Source organism: Lichenostomus cassidix, chromosome 2 (genome assembly GCF_008360975.1).
Source record: "Lichenostomus cassidix isolate B80296 chromosome 2, HeHo_3.0, whole genome shotgun sequence".
NCBI lineage: Eukaryota > Metazoa > Chordata > Aves > Passeriformes > Meliphagidae > Lichenostomus > Lichenostomus cassidix.
This window is the reverse complement of record NC_139482.1, coordinates 106,120,568-106,146,099: the sequence shown is the minus strand read 5'-3', so window position 1 is coordinate 106,146,099 and position 25,532 is coordinate 106,120,568. Positions and strand designations below refer to the sequence as shown.

At 37.7% G+C, this 25,532-nt stretch overlaps 1 protein-coding gene and 1 long non-coding RNA gene across 4 annotated transcripts in view; one reads left to right on the top strand and one right to left on the bottom strand.

Annotated features, from left to right (window-relative positions):
* Positions 1-18,525, top strand: part of SS18 (SS18 subunit of BAF chromatin remodeling complex) — a 44,010-nt gene extending 25,485 nt beyond the window's left edge. The window contains exons 6-11 of one of the 3 annotated variants that reach the window (XM_085052714.1): positions 7,500-7,667; positions 8,391-8,495; positions 10,657-10,749; positions 11,471-11,593; positions 14,192-14,325; positions 16,439-18,525. In XM_085052714.1, the coding sequence (XP_084908840.1) occupies positions 7,500-7,667; positions 8,391-8,495; positions 10,657-10,749; positions 11,471-11,593; positions 14,192-14,325; positions 16,439-16,465 (650 nt within the window). In that variant the 3' untranslated portion in view covers positions 16,466-18,525. The remainder of the gene's footprint in view (positions 1-7,499; positions 7,668-8,390; positions 8,496-10,656; positions 10,750-11,470; positions 11,594-14,191; positions 14,326-16,438) is intronic. The other 2 variants (XM_085052715.1, XM_085052716.1) reach the window with 2 other exon arrangements.
* LOC146441923 (uncharacterized) lies at positions 260-4,116 on the bottom strand. Its single transcript, XR_014850079.1, has 2 exons — positions 2,672-4,116; positions 260-778 (listed from the first exon to the last, which is right to left on the bottom strand). It is a non-coding gene; the product is annotated as an uncharacterized LOC146441923 (long non-coding RNA).
* Positions 18,526-25,532: the final 7,007 nt, after the last annotated feature.

Sequence of the window (25,532 nt, the reverse complement as noted above, 5' to 3'; positions counted from 1 at the left end):
TCAGTACCCTGTCAAACTCAGAAATTGCTCATTAGAAATTAAGCAGAAATACACTTAAAAGGTTTCTGTTCTGAACAAATAATGATACTGAAGTGACTTTGGGGAATAAAGAATGAAACCATATCTAAGAAAATTATAGGTTTAAGAGCAGGAGCAATATATTTAGTTAGAGCAATGGTGCCATTGCCATTAGGGCCCCAGCAGTTTTTATCCTTTAGGCTGAGACTTTTTCCATTCCAGGTGTCTGCTTCAAGGGTGGTTCTTTTTTTTTTGTAGAGGTTTCACAGAAGTAGCCCTTTCTGGCAGTGGGGTGAAAAATTATATTTTTTAAAATGTTACAATGTCTCACAAAACATTAGTAACACAGCACTTAATATATAAATGTAGGAGTGCAGGTGCCCCTTGCTTTAGAGCAAGGCTTTGAAACTTGTCTGTTATGCAAGCAAGGTGCCATTTGCTGTTACATACTGTTCCAGGTATCTGTGAGGTTGGAAGTCTGAAGATGTGCATATTTGTTATTTTGATCTAAGATGATTTTCAATCAGGTCTGCCTAATACGTTTCCTCTATTTTCTGCTGTTAGTTGTTACATGTGTATTGAAATTTGATGATAAATTAGAGGAAATATTTTTGTTTCTTCACTCTCTTGTGACTCCAAGACAGCAGAGCAGAGAATGGCGGAGAAATCTGTGAGACCGTGAGAGATTTAGATAGGTAGCCAAGCCCCAGTCTGGGTGGGCAGAGGTCTTAGCCAAGCATGGCCACTTCAGGCTTCTCACCTAAGCGAAGAAACAAGAATGAGCTGCTAGAAAATGCACTCAGTGCAATTTAACAAAAGGGGAATAAATAGATAGTGACTCAAAGATTTCTTAACTGGTCACATGTGCAACAATTCAGAAACATAAATGAACCAAAATTTCTGAACCTCAGTATTGTTGTCAGGATTCATCTGTGAACCCCTAAACATGCTTTGTTTCTTTGTCTTGAGAGAGTGATCCATACTGAAAATGAGAGATCCTACTACATCTGTCAGTTAATAACAGCACTAGCTAAATATAATGTTAAATATTCTGCAAGATGAGGTCTTGGCATCTCAGGTTGGCTGTTAAAAATTAGTAGATGTTTTTGACCGTAATCTTTTCTTATGTGAATTCCTCATCTGTAGAGGAATGAATCTGATGGTAAGTTTACAGTACGGTCTGATTTCACAGGAGTGTTGTGAAAGTGTATTCAGTGTGAAGATTTGGACAGATTACTTATGGATGCCATAAGAAAACACATGAATAAATAAATAATTCTGTCTTCAGTGTTTGACTAGGCATCACATCTCACATGAGCTATTAGGAAGAAACAAAATACTGAAATAGCTTTTCAGTGAGCAATACCTACTGTGTACTGAATCAAGCCAGTACTTCTAGGGGAAAAAAAGCATACCATTACATAATAAATAAAGGCACCGCAATACTCAGAAAGGCTTGATCTAACACTTGGATGGCTTTAGCATAACCTTTTTATGTGCATTTGCTAGCAAAACATCTTGCTGTATGTACACCTTGTGAGGCAGATGGTGTTAGAAAGAAAAAAAATGAAAAAGTGCTAATTAAGAAATAAAATGCATAGTAACAGAGTTCTTCACTGGATTTACTTCCTGTCTCCACTTTGTACTCATTATTGATTTGCACTAGTAATAAAATGCTAGCCAGAGGAATACCTTAAATGAGAAGCAAAGTTTTCATTGTATTGATTTTATATGTTCGGTCTAGTTTAAAAGAGAAGTTCTAGTAAGTTTGGACTTAGAAAGCAGAATGTTTTAAGTGGAAGATTCTGTAGATGACTCTTCATTGAAAAGTTATAGCAGCCCTGAACATCTACAAGGAATATTGGCTACTTTTTTGGAAAAGACAGGAAGCAGAAGGAACTGAAAGAGTGTGGAAGAAGCTGTGTTCTTATGGGTGCATTTCTTCTCGAGTGTGGTAAACTACTTAGGTTGAAAAAAAATTTCAAGTGTTGCCAATTTTTGACTTTTCAGAGGGGAGATGTAAGCATGATTTTTCTGACACCTGAAACTTGCATGGAAATCGCTCTTTTTTAATGTTGAACAAATCTTCCACACTCAGGGAATACTATTTAATAGTAGAATTAATATATTTTACAAGTAAGAACCAAGAAATTGTAGCTTGGCAATCTCAGAAACTGTTTCTCAGATTCTTTTGCTACACATGACCACCTCAGAGACTGATTCTGAGATCCTTTTGCTGGGATTCTATTTCCTTGTTAGAAGTGCTTGAAGCACAAAGTTGTCAAACCTCCACTCTCTATTTAATGAGCTTTATATGTGGTAAGGGAGGAGAACTAGTTTACAAGTGAAATCTAGAGGACAATATGACGTCTCAGTCATTTGCAGGTGACCAGTTGTCAAATATGGTGCTGAGACTTTTTTAGTGATAGTTTCATTTATATGAACTTAGAAAAAAATCCATTAAAATTTCAGAGCTCTTTCACTTACAAGCAAATATGAAGATATGAAAAGGGCAGAGATGAGGCAGATGCCTGTTCTTTTGTTGCGCACATAAAGAAAGGAACATAAAGATAGGAACATCCAATGTTAGCTGAAATATAAACATATTCAGGGTATGACAGACCAGAATAAAGTGATTTCTGAGTTTGAGTACCTTTTGTGAATGTCTTGCCATCTGTTCATTCCCATGTAAGCTGAGACTTAGGTTTCAGTACCTCGACTACTTACAGTAGTCAAGATGTTATGGAGAAAGCAGAGCAGTCTCAATTTTTTTCACATCTAACCTATTAAAGAGAAATAAAATTGCCTTCAGATTCTGGAGCACCATCATGCTGTAGCTGGATTTGTAGGATGTCTAGCTATAGAAGACACTATAGTTTTGTCATGAGAAAACAAAAGATGTAAACAGCTGCCACAGAGCTTGTGCTTTCATCTTCCTTCCCTAGGGTAAAACATGAAAGGCAATGTTGGTAACTGAGGAGGTTTTTGTATGCCGTTTAATGTACTAGTTGTTTTAAAATGATACCTGAAATTACAGTTGAGTTTGAGATGAGAAGCTTGTGGAGTAAGCAAGTGTGGAGAAGTGTCTACTGTCTTTAATATGCAACCTAAATTATACTTCAGAAGTAGCAAAAAGTTTTGTATCCTGAAAGCCTCTTGAGATAATGTTTAAACTGCCCCTGGTGTTAAAACTCCTTAGGATGGTGGTTCATTTGACTAAGAACATCTGAATTGTAGTGTTTGTCAAGTTAAATTGACCCTACAGTAAAGTTTCTAAGGTAGCTCTCACAAAACTTAAAACCGTTGCTTAAAAAGCAAGCAGTTTTTAAAAACATGTAGAAAAACAGCTAAAAAGTTTTGATGAGGGCTGCTGCAGTGATATATATTTCGTTATTTTTGTAACAGTAGACATAGTGATGAGATTGACCATGGTAAGTCTGGCATGGTGGGCTTAGCTGATACTCCAGATATGGATCTCCAGTTGCTTCATCCATGCAAGTGCACACTGTGAAATGCCGGAAGAATAGACCCCTGAGCAACACAACCAGCGTCATTTTGAAGACTGAAGAAACAATAGCTTGTACTGCTGCTTTTTGGTCATAACCACCCGTTCCCATAGTTCTTCAGTCAGAGCAGCAGAGTCACCAGTTCATTTGTGAGTGTGGTTCCTCACTTCTCTGCTTCTTCAGAAGTTTCACCCATATCAGCAGTTATTCTTGTCCTCTCATAGCATTTACCACCAGTATCTGAGTTTCAGCATAAGGGGCAATTCTAAGGAGACATTTTTAAACCACTAAACTTTTCTGCAGCTCTTTCATCCTTTGCACTTCTGGTCTCAGTTTTGTTAGCTTTATCTGGGACCTACTTTTAGTTTGCATTTCTGTTTCTTTCTATTTATCTTACCTGTTTGAAGACTAGGTTGTCAGTTTCCAAAAGTCCTTTCTTGTCAGGAGACTGCCGCTGGGTCACTGTACTTAGAAGAAGATCAGGAAGTAGCCCATTTTTGCTTTAATCCACATACCTTTTCTTCCCTGTACATGAGGCCTTCTGTTGAGATACTGGCTGGAGCAGAAGTTAATTTTTTCCTCAACTGCTCATTTCAAAGGTCTCTACCCTTACTAAACAAAAATATGTATTCTTGATAATGTGGACTAGTTAAATTCTATACTTGCATATTTTACAGAGATAATCTTAACACAATATTTCTTTGGACACATTTTGAACTCTGTACCAATAAGGTACTTTGTCCTCTCTGGATTAAGTAGTTACAGAAATTTCACAAAAAAAGGGTTTCTATGGAGAGTTTTTGAAAGTAGTGAGCATTCTCTCTCAGCTCACAGTTTTGTGAGCTTTGTATATGAAAGTCCTATCTCCAAGTCTGGAGGAGATCATGACTTCCACCAAATGTAGTTTGTTGTGACCTGATCGGAGATTCAAGAGCTTTATTTTAGGGTGCTTGTAAAAATATATGTTACAAATATTAGAAAGCATTATAGAATCATTGAATGGTTTGGGTTGGAAGGGATATGAAAGATCATCTAGTTCCTGCCTCCCTGCCTGTGCTACACTAGCCCAGGGTGCCCAGAGCCCTATCCGTCCTGATCTTGAGCACATCCAGGGATGAGGCATCCACAACTTCTTTGGGCAACCTGTTCCAGTGCTTCACCACCCTCACAGTAAAGAATTTCTTCGTCATATCCAATCTATACCTACCCTCTTTCAATTTAAAACTATCACCCTATGTCTTATCGCTATCTGCCTGTATAAAAAGTCCATCTCACTCTTTTTTATAAGCCCCCTTAAAGTGTTTGAAGGCCACAGTGAGGTCTCCCTTGAGACTTCTCCTCTGCATGCTCTCTCAGCCTTTCCTTGTAGGAGAGGTGCTCTCTACCTGTGATAATTCTTGTGGCCTTCCTCTAGACTCTCTCCAACAGGTCTGTGTCTTTCCTGTGCTGGACACCCCAGAGCTGGATACAGGACTCTGGGTGGAATATCACCAGAGCAGAGCAGAGGCAGAATCATCTGCCTCAACCTCCTGGCCATGCTTTTTCGTGCAGCCCAGAATACAGTTGGTTTTTGGGGCTGCATGCCCATGTTGCTGGATCATATCCAGCTTTTCATCAATGCAATCCCTTAAGTTCTTCTCAGGGCTGCTCTCAGTGAGTTTCCCATTCTGTACTCATGCCTGGGTTTGACCAGATCAAGGTGCTGCACCTCGCACTTGGACTTTTTGAACTTCATGAGGTTCTCTTGGGCCCACTTCTCAAGTTCGTCTGTGTCCAAGTAGATAATGAATTAATAGTCATAAGTTCTTTATTAAGTTTAGGGATTTCATGTCATAGTAAGTATTACATGATGAAAAAATATAGCTTTCTCCTAGACTAGATTTTTCAAATGGAAGAATAAATTCAAAGTTCCCTCATTCCTCAAAACTGCTGAATAAAATGGTTATGTTCCATGAGGCAGTAGAGACTATGGTGGTTCTTTTAGGTATCTTCTTAATAAGAAGAGCCAAACTGGAAGGAAGCCAGGCTGTCTGTTATGAACACAACACACAGCCTGATACAGGGTAGTGAATTCTCATTGTGGCTCTACAAAGCGTTAATGAAGTTCTAATTTAAAAAGCAAACAGAAAATCTCTACATTGCACCATGGGGACCCAACACATTTTATCACATTGTATTGTGACTAATATTAATATTGTTAATTAACAAGCTTTCTTGAGATCTAGGAATATTATGGCAACAAGTTTCTATTTTTTTTCAAGACTGCCTAATGTTTCTCAGTCCTTCCAAACGGAGGAGCAGTGAAATGGAATAATCTAAATTACCTACTCATTTAGAAGATCAAGAAAGGAAATATGTTTTGCCAATAACTAAATACATCTGAATTTAACCCCTTTTTTTTAACTTTAAAATTGGGACACAGAAACTTGCCATACTGAAGGATAGAAGCATAACTGGATCTTCTTAGGAGTGGCCAATATTTATCTTTAGGGGGAAATGAAGCTTAGGCCACTTTGCTTCTCAGTGAGAGATCCCACACAGGGATTTAATGGGATTTAACTAATGCACTTTGAATTCATACTATTAATTAATTGGTCTTAACTTCCCCTCATAACTCCACATAGACAGGATCTAAGTGACTGCATATTCCTTTGCCTGTATAAATCCATTGTCACTTGACTGGATCTAGGTATTTTTCCAGTACTGTAGTTTCACCCAGGACTTCCTGCTTGTGCTCCACCACCTAGGTATTTAAAAATACTAAACAGAATGGCAAAATCTAAACATCCAGAAAAGTAGGTGGTACCTTACTTTTTCCTCCTTGCATGGCACTTAGGAGTGGATCTGCTAGTTTGGTGTTTGATAATCATGGTTTGTTTTGGTTTTTAGTGAGGCTAGTTTCTTGTTGTCCTTGTAGTTTATAAAATAAATTATTTTTTACTAGGCAAATAAAAGCTTAGGGTTTCACCATTATAGACAGGGCACTATGTGTTAGTGGTTTAAATGAATACATTACAAAAATCTGTTTCTTAAAAAGTTTAGCTCCTTGTCACAAGTCTTCCTCTTCATGTTTTTGATACTGGAGTAACTTTTCTGAATTGGTACTACAGTGGAGGCACAGAAGCTGTTCTTTGTTAAATGTTGTATCAAACTAACCTGCATTCTCATATAATGAAATGGTGTAATCATTGTTTTCATTGCTGTGTGGTGTCAGTAGGGTGCTCTTTAACTGTCTGTTTTCATTACTGAAATTTGCATTTCTCTAAGTACAGCCTTAATCAGATTTTCTCAGTTGATAAAACATGGACAGTACTTGATCTCTCCTGGTCTCTTCCTGTGGTTCATAGAAACTTGGTGCAACATGGTATGAAAGAAGATATTTTTGTTACAGGCTGTTTGGGACTGTTCAGTGTTGGGCAGAGCCTGTGTTCTGTAGGCCTTCTGCGTATGCCTGTTGTGTGATTGCCTATCTGGTTCACATGGTTTGTCTTTACAGGATAAATAAAATTGTTGATTTTGTAGTAACAGCTTAGTGGCTTGTTGATGGAATATAACAGCAACTATGTGTGTATTGAAACTATGCTCCAAGGAAATCACAAATGTTAAATAATTTTTTATGATGTACTCGGGTTTCACCATCGCGTTTTCACCTACGCTTTTTTTGAAGATGCTTTTTAAAACAAACTAAAAATGGTAAAGGTGTTTAAGTTATCTTTGTGCATGTGTAAACTAATGCCTGTGGTTTTGAAGAAAAATCATCTAAAAAGCAACTTCATTTGGGGGGAGTTCTGTTTTGTAGTTTGGTTCACCTACATTTGCATAGGTCCAGAAACAACAAACCCTTATGAGAGCACTAGATATACAGAGCCCTTTTTGGGCCATTTTTAAAGGTTGACTTTTCCATGGTTTTTTGGAAAGGTTTAATCACAAATAATTTTCACGTCTTTGACATTTTTGCTGCTTCTCCTTCTGCAGGCCCAATGATGCACCAGCAGCCTCCCTCCCAGCAGTACAACATGCCACAGGCAGGTGGCCAGCATTACCAGGGGCAGCAGCCGCCAATGGGAATGATGGGCCAAGTTAACCAAGGAAATCACATGATGGGACAGAGACAGATTCCTCCATACAGGCCACCACAGCAAGGTAGGAATTTGCTTCAGTATTTTTACGCTGATTTTAAATAACCATTTTTAAAAACATCTTACATCACTTTCTTGCTTACACCAAATTTCTATCAAGTGTTTTGGTGTCACAGACTTCATTTGCACACTCTTTTTGTTACCCTTTTTAAGGGTGGTTCTTACAGCAAGAGATTACTGCTGTCACCATGAAATGTGAAGACAAGTTTGGGGTTTTTTTCTTTTGGTTCTTTCTGAGATTATGCATTCTGAAATTATGCATCTCAAATATGCTGATGGAGAATTCTGTTTTGATATTTAAATGATAGGTACAGAAAAGGAACAGAGGACCTACTTGGTTCTGAATTCATTCAATTACAAAAAAAAGAGCAATGTTCCACGATACTGCTTCACTTTTTTTTTTTTAGTCCTTTTCAACAAGGAATGATTTTATTTTTAACACCTTTAACCTTAGTCTATTATACACATATTCCTAAATGAGCTCAAAACTGAAGTTAAATATATATGTTCTCACTCTAGTGCAGCCAAACAACTGTGTGTGTGTGTCTATGTAGACAGGTACATTTACTTCTTTTTTTAACTAAATCAGAGTACATATATTGTCTGTAATGCAACAGTATGGGTGGGGAATACATTTGAGAGATATTTCTCATACTAAAATGAGAAATTAGCAGGCTTTATAAGAGCAAACAAGTTATTTACGTATTGACTGGTTGTGGTTTTTCAGGCCCACCACAGCAGTACTCAGGCCAGGAAGACTATTATGGGGACCAATACAGTCATGGTGGACAAGGTCCTCCAGAAGGCATGAACCAGCAATATTACCCTGATGGTAATCTCTCATAAATGTTAACTTTCCCATTTTCTATACCTGCCCAATACTAATGTAGTCATATGCCCAAAATTAGGGGATGAGGCAAGAATAGTAATTGGATATCATACCTCACATTTACAAAACCTTTCAAATTCAGAATTGTTACTACCGTTTAAGTTACTATGACTAGTTAAAATTTACAACTTAAAACATGTAATTTGTATTACTCCCATTGTTAACTCTTAACAACAGTTTTAGTATTTCAAAATGAATGGAATTAATTGGTTTATCTCAAAGTATGGAGAGTTCCTTAGCATATCTAGTATAATTGAGATGAATTAAAACAGTAATAACTTTATTCTCAATAAGAGAGGGGGCGATATCCTTTTATTAAAAATTCTACTGAACTGAAAAAGCCTGCTAAAAAGATGTGGGTTTTTTCTGTAAATACTTTATTTTTTAACTTAGTGTTTAGTTTTCATATAAGTCGCACAAATGTCTTATTGCTGATATGGTATGGGCCTTCAGTTTACCATTTATATAGGAATAAAATGCTCCCTGCCCTAAGGATATTGGAAATGTGAATCCTCTTTAGATGTCCCCTCAGTGCTTTGGAGACAAGACTGAAACTTCGAATTTCATCTATCTGTCCTCCTACCTCTTGGAATATGGAGTGCTGATGGCTATTGGATTGTGTTATAAGTTAGAAAAGTTGAAATTAACTTGTTTTCAGGCTGAGCAGAGACTGGGAGAACAAAGATGCTGGCTCGTGACTACTGTGATAACCATGTGTGCAACTTAATGGTATATTATGAAGTACAAGTAATGTGGTAGACATTAATGTTTAAAAAATGTTATGCAAAGCAAAGTTGTGTAATTGCCAAAGCAACTACTCATTGCAAATCAAGGGATACAAATTTGAATTATTTTCTGTTAAATTGATTTTAAGATACATCAAGCCACATCTGTATAAGCTTACATGTGTTAATTTTTGGAGATGTATGTGCAGAGTTGTTTTACAAGTTGCATTAACTGGTTGCTGTTCAGCTTTCATTTTGGAACATCTGTGTACACACATGAACACTAAATTGCTACAGGCAATTTACTCTAGTGAGGGCAGTTTGATGTTACCATTAACAGCCCTGTGGCAGCACAGATTACTTTTAAGAGAAGTCATCTTTATCATTACCTCAATATTATTCTTACATAGAATACAAGAAGAATGTATCTTAAGACTTTTTTTAATGGTTATGTATGCATGTAAGATTCAGTCAGTGATGTATGGTCCAGTTGCAGACCTGAAAACAAAACCACTGAGTTTTAGAACTGTTCCCTCTTTTCCTTACTTTTATTTAAAAAATTATTCCAAATTATATGATTTAATTTCAAATATAAACAAAATTTTGACATGTATTCTTGACCAAGTTAGCAGTAAGATGTATTTTATTCATCTGTAACACAAAATATATGTGTGCTAAAGCCAACAACAGGTGGGGTGCTTACTGCCTATATTGGTTTCTTAATCAGAGATGCCTGTAGTCTCTGAATGTAAAGGTTTGTTGTAATGAATCTGCTCAGGACTGGAATGTAAGAGGAAAGGTTTTCTTAAGACCTTAAGTAGGAATTCTCTTTGTAGGGAAAACCTTGAGAATGTTATATTTCTGCTATTTAAAAACAGAATTTAATGTAGATGATGGTTCATAACTTCATTGAGCTTTATTTGTTATATTTCACACTGCTTTTAGCATATGCTTTTGAATTGGAGATCAGCAGAACAGGTGTTAGACAAAGTATGATAATTGCTTTCTTTGTTCATTCTAATTTAATTCAGGTTATTTACATGTGAAAGGCCTAAATGCTTTCATTTTTTTTTTTGAGTGAAAGATGAAGTACTTCTCCCCCCCACTCCCCCAACAAGGATTATCGGAAGGTTAAGACCATCCCTTGCTGTGATGTTGCTAGAACTACTGCATTAAGCCTTTTTTTTCCCCTGTCACATGTTAATTCAATATGAAAGGAAATCATATTAATAAGTCTTTGGCTAATACAATTGAAAATTCTTTTTCATGTATATCCAGTTGAATTTTTTTTTTTTCATTTTTCTGCGAAATGAAATATTTTAGGGTTTTCACTCAGGGGCCATTAACGTTTCTTCCTGTCTCTTGTCGAATTGATGTAGGTCATAATGATTACGGTTATCAGCAACCGTCGTATCCTGAACAAGGCTACGATAGGCCTTATGAGGATTCCTCACAACATTACTACGAAGGAGGTATCTATATACCTTCACACACATACGCACATACATTCCCTTTCCTCCCCCACCCTCAACAGGAACAGAAATTCTTGCACAACACAACTTATACCCATGCAAAGCTCTTGTAGAATACTAGTTGCTGGCTGTCTTGGAAATGGCAGGGAACTTGAAGCCTTCAGAATAATTTCTTGCAAACACCTAAAATATATAACCACAATTTGCCATTCTAACAATAGTAAAATGACTAAAACACTCTAGAGATTTTTTTTTTCTACCTCAATGGAAGTTTTTATTTAAACATAAATTTGTTGGTTCAGTTGTATATCTTTTTGTGTGTGTATATATTTTGTATAATTATAGTGCCGTTAGGAAACAGCTTGCTGATCTTGTGTAGCTAGTCTGTGCTCTTGTAGCTGTCCTTAATTTTGTCTTTTTTTATTTTCTTTTATTTAGCATAGTCATGATCTTATGACTGTGATGTTCCAGTAAATGTAATGCTCGTTTGGCAGAGATGCTGAAAATGCTGCAGTTCAACTTTGCAAAATTGGCTTTAACTGCAGTTTGTTTGGCCGAGTTCCTTCTGTTTGGTTTGAGTTTTCTTTGTTTTGTTCAGTTTTTGAAATCAATATTGCATTTTCATTTTGTTCTTGTGTTGTTGGCTGTGCATCTTAGAAGGAAAAAAAATAATAAAATAGGTATCTTTATAAGTTTTTGCTTTCTTACAATGATCTTACAGGAAACTCGCAATATGGTCAGCAGCAAGATGCATATCAAGGACCACCCCAACAGCAGGGTTATCCACCACAACAGCAGCAATATCCCAGCCAACAAGGCTATCCAGGACAACAGCAGGGTTATGGTAAGAACCTGAGGACACAGACAGCTGTCACAGAAAGGACTAAGAGAGACCTTTGTTGTATGTTATTCCATCCCTGTTTGACTGTGTCCAGAGGCCAGCCTTGCACAGAACAGCTCTGTGCCCGCAATTTCTTTGGGTCAAAACAAGAAAGCATGGAAGGCAGCATCTTTTGGGAGTTAGATCTGTTGGCAGTCTAGGAGAGTGTGGTAGCATAGAAAACTGAAGATGACTAAACAGCACCGGAATGGGTGTCCGTAGTTTAGAAGGACCCAGAAAAATTCTGCTCTTTTCTGTCCTCTGTAGGTGAACACACTCAGAACGATGACAAAGAACCTCTTTCATCTGTGTATTTGCCAATTAAAACAGTCTTTTAAAAGCTAGTTTAAAACTTCATTCAACATACATGAATCATTCTTTTCAAGTTCTTGTACTGATAGTAGAGAAATTACTGTAAGCATTGACAGTGTGGCTTTAAAGAGACTGTGCCTTACAAATTTGCACTAGTAGTTTAAACCTTCTGATGCACAGCAGGAATGAGAAAGCCTCTGCCACAAGTCCCTGGATTCAAGGAAAACCTTCCAAAAAAGGAAGTTTAAAGTAGTAGTATGTAATTTCTGCACATTAGTTCTAAAAAATTTCATGTCAGAAGAGCATACTGAAACTACTACTCTTTTAAGTTATACTTGCTTGCATACTGTAAAGCCATACATATTTATCACAGAAGAAGGAATCTCTGAAATTCCATAAATTCTGTGTATTTTAGCTTTTAGCTTTTTTGCAGGCTTAAATGCTAAAGCTTTTAGCATTGTGTGTATGTGAGGAAATACATGGGTAATTTGTTTGCCATGTAGATAAATGCCAGATGCACATGGAATCCAGTTATGTTGAGACAGAGTTAAGTTTTAAGAGGATCCACTGAGATTTACGAAGTGTTCTACTTCTGGAGATTATGGATGAACTGATAGTTCTAATGTAATACTTGTACCTGCATTCTACTAAATATCACGTAGGAATGGACTGAAGATCAGAGTGGAGGTCCATGTGGATCACTGCTCTGAACTTCATAAGTAAAGAAATAAAATCTGATTTATTCTGCAAGTTTAGGTTAAGAAATACTAGAAGAAAAGGGATTAGGATTTTGGAGCCACATACCCAACATAATTCATAAAACTGAGTGACATTCTTTTCAGTTTCTGATTTTTAGCAGAAATTGTTACTGAAGTTTATTTTTTTCTGTGAAATCTGTCAATGAATATTCAGAATTCAGCTGTAAAGAATTACCATGAATAAATAAACTCATGTTCATTTGTCAGATGAACACAGCACTTTTAGGATGTCATATTCTTGCTCAATTTGATATTTAATTGCTTTATAATTTGCACAAATAAATCAATATCTCAGTCATTATTATCAATCTTTAAGGTTTTGTTTCACTGTGGAAAGCTGAAACTGCATAGTTCAAGGGAATTTGAGGCCTGAGGAGAATGGTAATAGCTTATGGAGCATTTCTTCTCCAGGCCATCTTTTTCACTGTCCTAGAGATCCAGAAGTACTGAAGGAGTTACCAGCTGATGTCATCTTGATGTCCAGTGCCTGTAGCTAAAACTAGCCCTCTCTAACACTGAATCACAGTTGCCAAAGCACATCTGTTTTGTTACGAGGAGAGGGGAAAAAAAGCGTTGGTTTGTTTAAAAGAAAGCACTTCTGAGGAGCTGCAAATCTTCAGCTCTGAAAAACAGAGACCCAGTCTTTAAGAGGTAATGTTGAAAAAGCTAACAAATCCCCTGCAAAGGATTCATAGGGGGTGCCACTGAAATACAGAGTACACCATCTCTCCCATGTTGGAGGGGATAATTTTGTTTGGGACATGCAGCTTCCAGTGATAGATAGGCTGAGTCCCTGTGAGTAGTAACAGAAAGTTGTACTTGCAAAAGAACTTGCTTCTTTTACAGCCGAAAAAGACTGGAGTCAAAGTTTTGGGTTTTTCCCTAGCATTTTTCTGGAAAGCTAATATTATCAGAGGAGTATGAGCTGGAGGGTGCTTTTTTCCATCCCACAATAGCTTTTACTGCTTGTCACATCTCACATTTTATACATATATAACTTGCTTGCCTAAAACCCCATCCATGATTGCATGCTGTAGTGTGAGACTTCACTTTTTGGCCACACAGTACCGCTGCTCTCCAGAAGGTCCAAATGTTAAACATAAGTGTTATCTGGCTGCTCTGGCATTAGAAAATTCTGGAACTGAAGCAGCATATATCAGGAGACTGCCTTCCTAAATCCTGGAAAGGACTCATGGTTATCATTTCTTGCCTTGTTCTTCTCTGTCCTGTGACCTTGTATGTAGAACTACATGCATTGATACTAAATAATGAATATATAAATAAAAGTAAATGTTTCTGTGGTTGGAGCACAGGCCCTGCCAGCAAAGGTTCTTTCCAGGGGGAGAGGGGGGCCACTCAAAAGACTTAATTGCACAGTAGTGATAATTCTTAGCCCTGGTTAGCTGTAAAATTAAGCGCTTTTAGAGTTCTATTCTTTCCAACATCCTAAGCAGTCTTTTTTTTTTCTTTTTTTCATTTTAATAATCCCCAGGCCCCTCCCAGAGTGGTCCAGGGCCTCAGTATCCCAATTATCCACAAGGACAAGGACAGCAGTATGGGGGATACAGACCCACACAGCCTGGGCCGCCACAGCCACCACAGCAGAGGCCTTATGGATATGACCAGGTATTCTTTCATTTGATGAGAAAGTTGTGATTCTTGCACACTCATTTGGTAATCTTAAATTTTGGGCATTTAAACTAACAAATTTGAGGACATGGCCTTTCAGGTATGTACGTACAATTCTGGTAGAGTTTATTTCTTGGTGAGTTACCAAGAATCATTTGTATGGAATTGTGATTAGTCATTCTCTCCTGAGTTTGTTAAGTTTTAATGTAATTTGGCAAAGTGAAGGCTTCCCAGCAATATTTTTGGACCTTAAAATTGAGGTGATGTGTTTCATAGCCTCATGGTGAATGACTAATATGAAAGATGAGGCTTCTAAATCTCGTGGTGAATCATATTTCATTACTGGTTTGCAATAGTAATGGTTGAATTTATTTTCCACAAACACAAATCGTAATCCTGATCTTCCTCTTCAGTTGCAAAAGCACTTCAGGTGTGCAGCTGAGGTCCTTGAGCTGCAGAGCTTATGGGGAGACATGAAACCACTGTTTTTACACAGATTTTCTCTGAGCAGTACAGGGGGGCAGTGAACATGGGAAAGAAATGACCTGAAAATCAACTGCTTCATTCCTGTCATTGCTAAGTTTAAAACAAACAAGCACCACCAAAACCTTAGGCTGAAGTTTTAGTAAAGGACTCCTGTAAAAAAGCTGTTTTACAGGATGAAAAAGGTTTTGTTCCTGTACAAGGTTCTAACTTGTAAAAATACAAACTTTGCTCTATGAATTATTCAGAAATGCCATTAAAATGTATACTGTTACTTCTCTGGGTATAAATAACGTAGATTAACTAAATCATAAAGTTAAGTTTGTAATGTGTAAGTAAAATTCTGATATGTCAGTAAAAGGTCAGTTGAACTTTCAAGGAAAACTTTTCCAAGGAAGTGAGAATTGCCCATGATTTTAAAGAACAGTTGGCTTTCTTTGTGCAGAAACTAGAAAAGACAAGGAAGAAGGAACAAACTCTTTCAGTGTGGTAGTTTAGAGATGCAGTTACTTTAAATTATTTAACAGATAAATAAAATGTTTATGCACTGAACCAGTAGCTTCCTCTGAAAACAATAAGCTACAGGAGAATTCTTAGCTTGTGGCCAATATAGGGTCAAGGAAACTAATCAAAAGTACCGCATTTTCCAGCTTTCCTTGCAGTAGAAGTGGGTAACCCTCTGTTGATAGGCTGTGGTCCTCCAGTTTGTGCAATCTTAAGTTCCACTGAGAAACTCAATTGTACAAGACCTCTCTTTCATACTGGCCATTCCCATAGAAATTGCGCTGCTTAAATTCCCATCTGGCAGCTGTTGTGAAACTCTTGCTCATGACTGATTGTTATATTTTAATGGAACGTAACTAACATTGCAACATAAAACTGAAATGTAAAATACTGCCTTGTTGTGGTGGTACTTAACACGGAATGGTGGCAGGATCACAGTTTGGAGCATGTTCACTTTCTGGCACAGTACTTCTTTCTGCAAGCTTTGAACCCCATGGTGAAGGATCATGGTAAGCGAATAGCATTGATGCTTTCACCTCTGCCCACCTCTGCAGTACATGACATTCTGTCAAAAGAAATAGAGAATATCAATAAGGGTAGTAATTCTGTATATCAGATCTATGGAATAATTGCTTCCCATAGGATGTGTGGACTAGTTTTTCATGTTCACTGGGATGTGCCTTGGTTTTGAAATGTATGTACCATTATTCTGTAATGCTTGATAGATTAATAATTTTAGGTATCTCTGTGTCATGGTTAGTTTCCTAAATTACGTTGAATATATGTGACCTTGACTTTTTGAAATAATTTTCAAAGTTTAGGTGGGAAGTAATCCCCATCTTCTTGATGTTCTGGTAATTGCAGAGCAGTCTATTGAATGTAAAGGTACACTCTTTTGATGAAATCAGGTTCCTGGCCTCAAATTTGTGTCATTGGTCTTCTGTGTTAAAACACAAAGTACTTTTAGTGAGATTAAACTACACCAGTTACTCATATCAGTGTATCACGTAGTTTTATTTGTTTCCACCTTTTAATATTTTATTTGGATGGTCTTAAAATTACAGCTTTTAATACAGAAAAGTACGCCTTGTGGTCTAATTATGTATTTTGAATTTTTTTTTAGGGTCAATATGGAAATTATCAGCAGTGAAAAAGTATTCACATTCCGGTAGGCAATATCTGTTAGCAGCCATATTGTCTCCTCAGCACTGTGGACATCTTCCCAAGATGAGAACCTCCCATTCCATCTAGATTTTGGAAAAATCTTGTGGCTGTGTTATGGTATACAGTCTTTATGGGTTAATTGTTAAAGACTGTAGATTCTCAGAAACTAGTTTCACATCTCTACTCTAGATGGCAATATTGGACAGAAAATCTGTGACACAACAATTTGCAGTGAGTTGAGAACTGTATGTCAAGTAGACTGTTACAGACTGAGAGGTGCGAACAGCTTTGTATGTTTATGAAGGTTATGGGAATTTAATATTTTTTCCACAGATTTTTTTTGTAGGGGAAAAGGGGAAATGCACACTTTTTACAGCAGCAATATTTTGTATATTATGTTTTTCATGTGGTGAATATGCAAGACAGTACACTACTCGCTGGGCAGGATAACAAATATACTGTTAAAAATGGGTAGGGGCATGGTAAGTGCTTGATTGTATTAGTCTCGAAATGGTGTACAATAAAGATAACAGTGAGAGCATTCTATGTCACTGATGGGTTCATGTACAAAGATTGAGAATCCCAGTTATCTAAATGGGAACATAATTAAGGACAGTGTAATATAGTCTTGTGCAAAGATGAATTTTTTAAGCTTTCCAATTTTTCTGAGTGAAGCGGTTTTGTAAAAATTGTTTCTAACATAGTTTGACAATTTTCTGCAACATTTTTTGGGTAACAAGATAAACGTTTGGGTTTTATTTCTCAAGTGTTTTGTCAGAGCTTTGCATAAGCAAGCTGTAATCCTTCTTAATAATTGCAATAACAAAGAAAATGACAAGTGTTAATTTTCCTTGGCTTGAATATGCAAAGAACTTGAAAAAGAATATGGAGAACAGGACTGTATTGTATAAGTGTATTTTAACCTTTAGTTGAATAATTTGTATGTATCAAAATAGCCTAGAGGACTTTGTAAAAGCTATCTAAACTTTTGTTGTGGTTTAGGAATGGTATTCCCCGATTTTAGTCTTCCCACTGACACGCTCCAAACCACGTGCCGCTCGCTTGCTCCCCACTCTCCCTCCCCTTCCCGTGTAGTGGGCTGGAGAGGAGAATTGGAAGCACAAAAGGTAAAGATCACGGCTTGAGAGAACAATTTACTGGAAACAGCAGTGAAATAAGAAAACGAAAGTAACAGCAACAATACCAGTGCCAGAGGGTGCAAGAAAGAGGCAAAGGATTCACAGGCGGTTGATCGCTCACCACGCAGAGCTCTGTTCCACCCCACGCTCCACAACCTGGAAAGAGTCCCCAGAAAATGAGGTGCCCCCTCCTGGCTTCTGCAGAATTTAACCCTGTTCTGGCCGGAACCAGGACAGCTTTCCTAACTGGGAGTTAATAACTTTAGAAAGGGGGTATTTTTGTTTGTGCCCATTTTTCTTGTTGGTTAATATGAGACCAAGGGGATGTTTTGTAACATTAAGTATAAAATCTGTTGGTGAGGTAAATGCCAAATTTTGTTTTGAAATGCATTATTGCTGATAGTGTTGCATGTGAGAGAGAGGCAGCACCTTGATCAATAACAATAGCACACAAAAAAATTGGATTTGAGACTGCCCTGCAACTGTGTATCAGATAAATAAATGGAGGATATTCTGTTCTGCAGAAATATATGCATTCAAGAATCACTGACAATTTCTATAAATGATAAAACTTCAAATTAACCCAAGAGTAAAATAATATTTCAGTTTTTTAAGTTGGCAATTAATGTTCAGGGGGAAAAAACCAACTGGCATTCGTAGTATATGCGACATTATATACATGGAAGACAAGATTTTCAATTTGTGCATCCTTTTTAAAGGGAAAACAGTTCTTTTAAAGTCAATACAAAACACACATCAAGGTTTGAACAGATACGGCATGAGGAACATCATTATGAATTAAAAGCTTGTAGGTTCTGTGCCAATTTTCCACCACTGTGTACTTCATTGCTATTTAAAACTGTACTCCATCAATTCTAACGGAAGAATAAATTATTTGTGATTTTAATTTTCTCATTTGTTTCTTTAAATTAGATCCCTATCACTCTGATGTCTCATCTGGAGACTCTGCTGTGGGTTTTGATTTTAAAGACATTTGGCCAGAATAACCAAACTGTATTTGCAGTCTAGGACTTTATCAAAATTCTCTTGCCATAGCCAAGTTAATTAGAATTAACTGTTCAGTAATCAGCATGTTGTGTAGGTTGTTTGTTAAGAAATTCTTCCTCTGAAAATGAAGGTCCATGAGGCTATAATCAAGATGACTGAATTAGATAAATGAGTTGACGAGGCAAAAATGTGTTGAACCCAACCTGGTGTAGATATGTTATCTCATTTGAAATAAGCTCAGCTGACATTAAGAAATAATTTGTCTTGCCAACCCATCTTCTGTTGTCTTATTCTCCTTTTTAATGGAAACTAAAATTGCAATTTTAATAAGCAGAATTTCCTCCAGGGTTTCCCTCCTAGAGACTACTGCATTTGCAAGGTTTAATTGTTTTATAACGGTCCTGTTTCGTAAAACTTTTTAATTGGTGGTGACAAAAATTACCTTATTCCTCTGATACTATGCCAGAAGTACAACTTCAGAGGAGATAGCTCCACACAAAAGTGTTTTTACTAAAATTATATATTAAAAAGGAACCTGTGTTCCTTAAACAAAAGAAGAAGCAGGAGTGCGCAACAGGACCAGGAGGAAATGGCAAGTTGCAAGGTTGATTTTAGTAAGTCTTCCTTAATAAATAAAATGCAACTGATAGGAAACCAGTAAAAAAGATGTTGCAATTGGCATTTTACATGTAGAATATAGAACATCAGAGGGGGACTGACACAGCAAATCAAAACACATGAGCAGAAATGATAAAAATGTTCGAAGAGTAAAGAGGAGGGGTTAATGCATTCAGTGGCTTCTAGTTATCGTAGGGTTATGATTTTTGCCGGTTTATTTTGCTTTTTTCAGTTCTATTTCCTTTTGTGCTCTATGAATGACTTGCAGAAGGGAGAAGCTGGTTCACTGTTTCACTTGAAATTGACTACACAGTGTTGTAACATAAGGAAGCAAGCGTGCTACTTTAAAGGCAGGATAAATTTATCATTTTGCAAAAGACAACTTCCATTTTCATACCTAAATTACTCTAAAATGTGTAAAGTAATTGATTTTTTTTTCTTGAGAAAATGCACTTGATTAAAGAGGGGCAAGGACTTCAGTGCAAAAATACTTTATTTCTACAGTTCTCACCACAGAGGATGCTGAAAGACTAGAATGTGATTTTTAAAAAATCAGATTTTAGATTCAAAAAAAGGCAGAACACTTAAATTTACAAAATTAAGAGAAACTTACTTCAGCAAGTCTAGGTGGAATTCTGCTGGAAGCCCTGAAGAAATTCAGAAAGAAAGTAACAGGTTTTCCATACATGGACAACAGTTGCTGTATCATAAAACAGAAGCATAAGGGTGAAATCTCGTGACATGAACACAAACAAACCTTCCAACATGAATAGGTAACTGGATAAAGTAGTAAGTTAAAGAAAAAAAACAAACAAAAAACCCAACAACTAAGGTAGATTATATGTTCATTAAAAAAAAAAGACAATAAAAGCTGACCCTCAGTCTGCTAGAATTACAGTAAAAACTCATAGCTCAGTCTGATGAAACTGATCTTTCTGTTCACAAAGCCTGAAGTTCTCTGAGAAGCTGCTACCATAAAAATAAAGCATGGAGTAAGGTGGACTGTGAAGCACTAGGAATGGGATAAGATGGCAAGCAGAGAATAGGAGTAAATGCTAAATATCTCAAGTGATGGAGGTTGGCAGTAAATTATGCTGGAGCTCTATTGGGATCCCTGATTAACACTTAAAAATAAATCGGAGAAAAGAATACATATTTCAATAGCAACCTGAGGTGGAAGTGGCACTCTTGAGATTATGCAGGACTTAAAACTAGAAATGCAGTGTAACATACATGGCAGAACTTAAAAAATGACTGATGTTTACACAGTACTGGGTGGGGTAATTCCTATTTACTCATGCACAGTTAATATCAGCTGTCAATAGTTCATCAGCTAACACAGTAAAACTTCACTGGGTGTCAGGAGTCACAGTGCCACCAAAATATTCGAAAAACTGTGGCATGGAATGATTAACATAATAGTATAACTGGTTAACTGGTTAACACAATAACTTTTACTGGTAAGAGGTTTTTTTCAGTTCAGAATTACTGTGTTCAACCTTGTCTCTCCCATATCAAAAAAGTTCAGGTAAAGGAAGGTGGGTGGCAAATGGCCCAGAACAAATGCAGTATGTTTGGGATTATTTCAGATGTCAGTATGTGGAAAACATCAGTAAATAGCAGCATAATTTTTGCAAGGATACAGACAAGTGATGCAAATTAAAATTAACACCTTTAAAACTGATCACAGGAAATGCTTCTTACAGCATGCACAACTGCAAACAATCCCATGGGCTCAGTAGGATTAAAAAATGAATTGGATAGATACATGATAATGTAAAATTGGTTAGGTTGGAAAAGACCTTTAAGATCAGCTCATGCAACCATAGCCCAGCACTGCCCAGTCCATCACTAACCCATGTCCCCAAGTGCCTCATCTACACGTCTGTTAAATACCTCCAGGGATGCTGACTCCACCACTTCACTGGGCAGCCTCTTCCAATGCTTGACAATGCTTTTGGAAGAGAAACTTTTTCTTAATACCCAATCTAAACCTCGTCTGTTTCAATTTGGTAACTTGGTGAGGGGAGAATAGAATTCTTGTCCTGTTACTTGGGAGAAGAGCCTGTCCCTCACCTTGCTGCAACCTCATTTCATGTGGGCAGTTAAATTGGGGCAGATGAAAGGCTTATTTTGAAAGAATGTAAAACCTCATGTTTCACAGCTTTATGCAACAGGCAGCATTCTGGAGTGTAGAATATATTTTTCTGTTGGTGCCTTGACAGTAAATGTTGAGAGTATATTTAGATTATTTTTTTTTAATTGTCACATTAAGAATGTCACTCTGCAAAACCTGGAAGTAGGCAGCACTAGCAGCAGACTGTTGGTGTACATTCCAGAATCAAACCATAGAGCTGAACTGGAGTAGAAATGTTCTATTCAGAAGACTTTTTTCACTATAGTGAAATGTATCTCTAGAATAATGTGAATAGTGAAATACTTCTATTTCAATCTTGCTGGATACTTTCACATGACTCTCTTAAGAGTGCCAGGACATAATTTTTCAAGAAAAATTCTGACTAATCCAGTGGAATGTCTGGTTTCTCCTGCTTGAAGTGATGATTTTGCAAGAGATTTTTCTGTTTTCTATAGACAAAAGTTTTCTAATTTTCTCTTAACTATTCACCTCTTGGTCTTAGAAAATGAAGGCAGTTCAGTATGTCAGTGGCTTTGCACACCTTGGGTTTTTGCTGGGAAGAGCTGTGGGGCTGGAAAGGAAGCTGGAATAGCCACACCTTACAGTCTGTGAACTCTTCAGAGCACTGTGTTATTTTCACTGGCCTTGGCAAATTTTAAATGGTGTAGGTGAATTGCTATATAAATGCTTTGGCATTTTGGTTCATAATTTTCATTTAATCTCAAAGTTAATTTTACACAGCATAAATTCTAATTACCTACTGCAGTTGGTGTTGCCAGAAGTGCGCTGGCATCTTGACACAGGTTCATTACAGATACTTTTATAGAAAAATGCCATTTGCGAGGGCAGGCTTGGTAGAAATACACATTTTGTTTTTATGAAATTGTTCCATCAATTGTACTTCCTGATGTTTTCAGCAAATTTCAAGTCAAGACTTTTTGGTCTCCAATATTAAGTTGCCAAGTTGACATTTTTCCACATGTAGCTTTTCTCAGCCCGGAGCCTTTAGACTTTCTTTTTACTGGGCTACAATGTGAACAAGTGCCACAGTCCTTAGAGTTTCTTTCTAAATGCTAATTCTGGCCTTACTTGTTAAGATAGTTTTTTGCCAAGTTGATATGGTGTCAATCTTAAAGGTTAATAATCAGAATCTCTCTCAATTTTTTTTCACCCCAGCAAGGGTGCAGATTATTTCAGACCTAGCTCTTGTTTTTTGAGCACCTAAATAACTGTATCTATCTTCTCACAAAGCTTTTCCAGCTTGGGAAAAATGTTTGCCTTCTATTGTGGAATGCCTTTTTTAGAAGCTTATTGGTGCATAAAAAGGCTTCTGCCTAAAAACACGAGAGTTTCTGATGTCATAAGCACAGAGATCCTGTCCATCTGAGTATAACGAAGTATTTGCTAGTGTGGCACTGGCTTTGGATTTATCACTTGTTTCAGTGTCTGTGTAGGTTTGGGAAAGATAAGCACATGGCAAACCTGAGGCAGGATGAAGGTTTCTGTTTTATGCCCTGGAGTTCTTGGTTGATGGCAAGAGGTTGATTTTGGAACCGTAAATAGATGCTTGGTGAGTACTAGGATATCTGTCATGCATACAAGCACCTTGTGTGCATGCTAACATGTCTAATGGAGCCTGTGTTCACTGGTGCTTGTTACAGCTGCTGCTGTGGTCTTCTTGTAAAGACAGCATTGATACTCTATTGCCTCAGAAGGAAGCTCGGTTCTAAGTTGCCTGTATTACTTGTCAATCAATTTCACATTGCGTCATATTTTCTGGCTCTCTGGCAGCAAAAAAAGGAAGGCAGAAAAGCAGGAGTCTTATGTGAGACCCACTCTGCTGGCAAGGAACATGAGACTAATTGATTTGACTGGTTCAGTAGTTCTTTTGACTGTTTAGAAATTTGGAGTTTAAAATGTGGCAGACCCGAAGTCTGTGGGCCAAGCACGATAGAGGTGACCTGCTGTCCAGGATTTCTTGTTACTATGTTTTGAGAACAATTTCTGCATTGCTGTGAGGAGGCTCCGAGCCCAAGAAACTGCTATGAATTAGTGGATTTCCACTATATTTGGAAGCAGGGCCTTTGGGTGAAGATCTCTGTAGGAAACTGCTGCCTGAGTTTCTAGAAGATCACAGCATCTTCCAAGAACAAGTATGTGAGGGAGAGGGTGCCCAAGAGGTTTGATTCTGTTGCTCCCTGGCCAATGACTTAGGAGTGGGAAAGTCTGCTGCAAGGAACATGGGCAACAAAATCTGCCTTGGCAAATTTTGCCTGGCAAAATCTGTAAGGTTGTGTGGAACCTCTCCCAGCACTGCGTCCTCAATTTCTAGTGCTGTGGGTACCTGTGATGCCCTCAACAAGAAGGGTTGCTACTCATTTTATATGAGGATTCCTACATTTTCACAGGTGTAGTGACTGACCTCACTGGCCCAAACTGGGACATCCCTTTTCCACCGTCTTCTGCACATGTAGATCTTGAGAGTGAGAGGGACTGGTGCTCCTTTTTATCCAGATAAATAAATATTCAAGGAGAGTAGATTCCTAGGTGAACTCTGAGAAGTTGTGCCAGTAGTTGTGGCATAGGGTCATGAAAAGATTCCTTTTATTCACCATACTGCTCACTGATTAATCTGATGGCTATGTAGCCTCTCAAAGCAAAAAAGCTGAGTAAAAGGAGAGTGTGGAAAGAAGGAGGAATAGATGGTGAGACTTAGAAACATCAATAAGCACAAAGTGTTCCCTAATGTAATCCAGGAGACTTGCAAGGACAAGGGAGGGTCTGTAGCACCAGTGCCAACACAGGTAGGGAGAGGGGAGAATTTGATGGTTTACAACAACTTTGATGACTGATGGCATTCTCAGAAGGCAACAAGTCAGATAATAAACTAATACAGATTGGAGGGGACATAGGGAGGATTCTAGTCCAACCTCCTGCTCAACGCTGGTCAGCTGATCAGCCTGCTGACCATCCTGCAAGGACGGGGACTGCACAAGCTCTCTGGAACCATGCTGATCTGACTGACTTTCCTCCATGTGAAGAGGATTCTTCTCTTACCAAGTTTGAACCTCTTATGCTTCAGCTCATGCCTGTTGTCTCTTGCCTGTCTCTTGCTCTCCAGCTATGCACTGCCGTGAAGAGCCTGGCTTGGTCTTCTTGCTACCTTTAGACGCTTAGAGGCTGCTCTTAGATCCCATCCCAAACCATCTCGTCTCAGCTGGACAAGCCCTGTGCCCACAACCTCCTCTCAAAGGGAAAGTGCTCTAGCCAGGGGATCCTCCACTGAATTTCCCCACTTCATCAATTTCTTTGCTGAGCTTGGGACAAAGCTGGACACAGCACTGCAGGTCCTGGTGCACAGTCAGTCCCCAGCAGTCAAAGATGTCAGTGCCATAAACGAAGTGTCAGGAAGCAAAGATTATGTAGAATAAGCTGGTTTATATTATAAGATCAGAGGAGGAACAAGGATGAGGATATAGAATTGAAAACCTTAAAACTCCGGATGTTTATGTATAAATGCAGTAAGTGAAGGAATATACATGAAGATTCATAAGTGCATGATTGAAGCTGTAGCTACATTAGCATAACAGAAACATGGTTCTATTTATTTATCTACTGGTCTTGAACATTAACATACATCTTTTTTCAAATTGAAGAGAGGAGATGCTTAGTCAATGAATAAGGTGTTTTGTCAGTGATTAAGGCAGTACATTTTCTCTGAGGCATGGAAGATGGACCAATTGAGAATGCATGGCAACAAGAAGTTGGAAGAGACCAAACAAAGTCATCATGGTGAGATTTTGCTATAGGAAACTTTAATGGGGGAAAAAGGCTAAAAATATTTTCAGAGGAGCTGGCAAGTTCTTAAAGAAATTATACTATGTGCAATCTATCCCAGTGTGGAGGATCAAAAGGTCATCGGTGCTTTCAAAGGAGAAAGTGCACTGAAAGCTCACACTGTTAGGAATAAGCTTAAAATAATAGTAGAACACATTGAAATAAAATCAAGGCAAGCCACAAAATGAACTATAATTATTGACAGACACTGGTGGAAAAAAGAAGAGGTGGTCCATTACTTCTCAGAGAACCAAAGCTGTAGACAGTGTTGTTGAAGAGTATTCAAGCTTAGCACACTGCTTCTAGACTTAGGA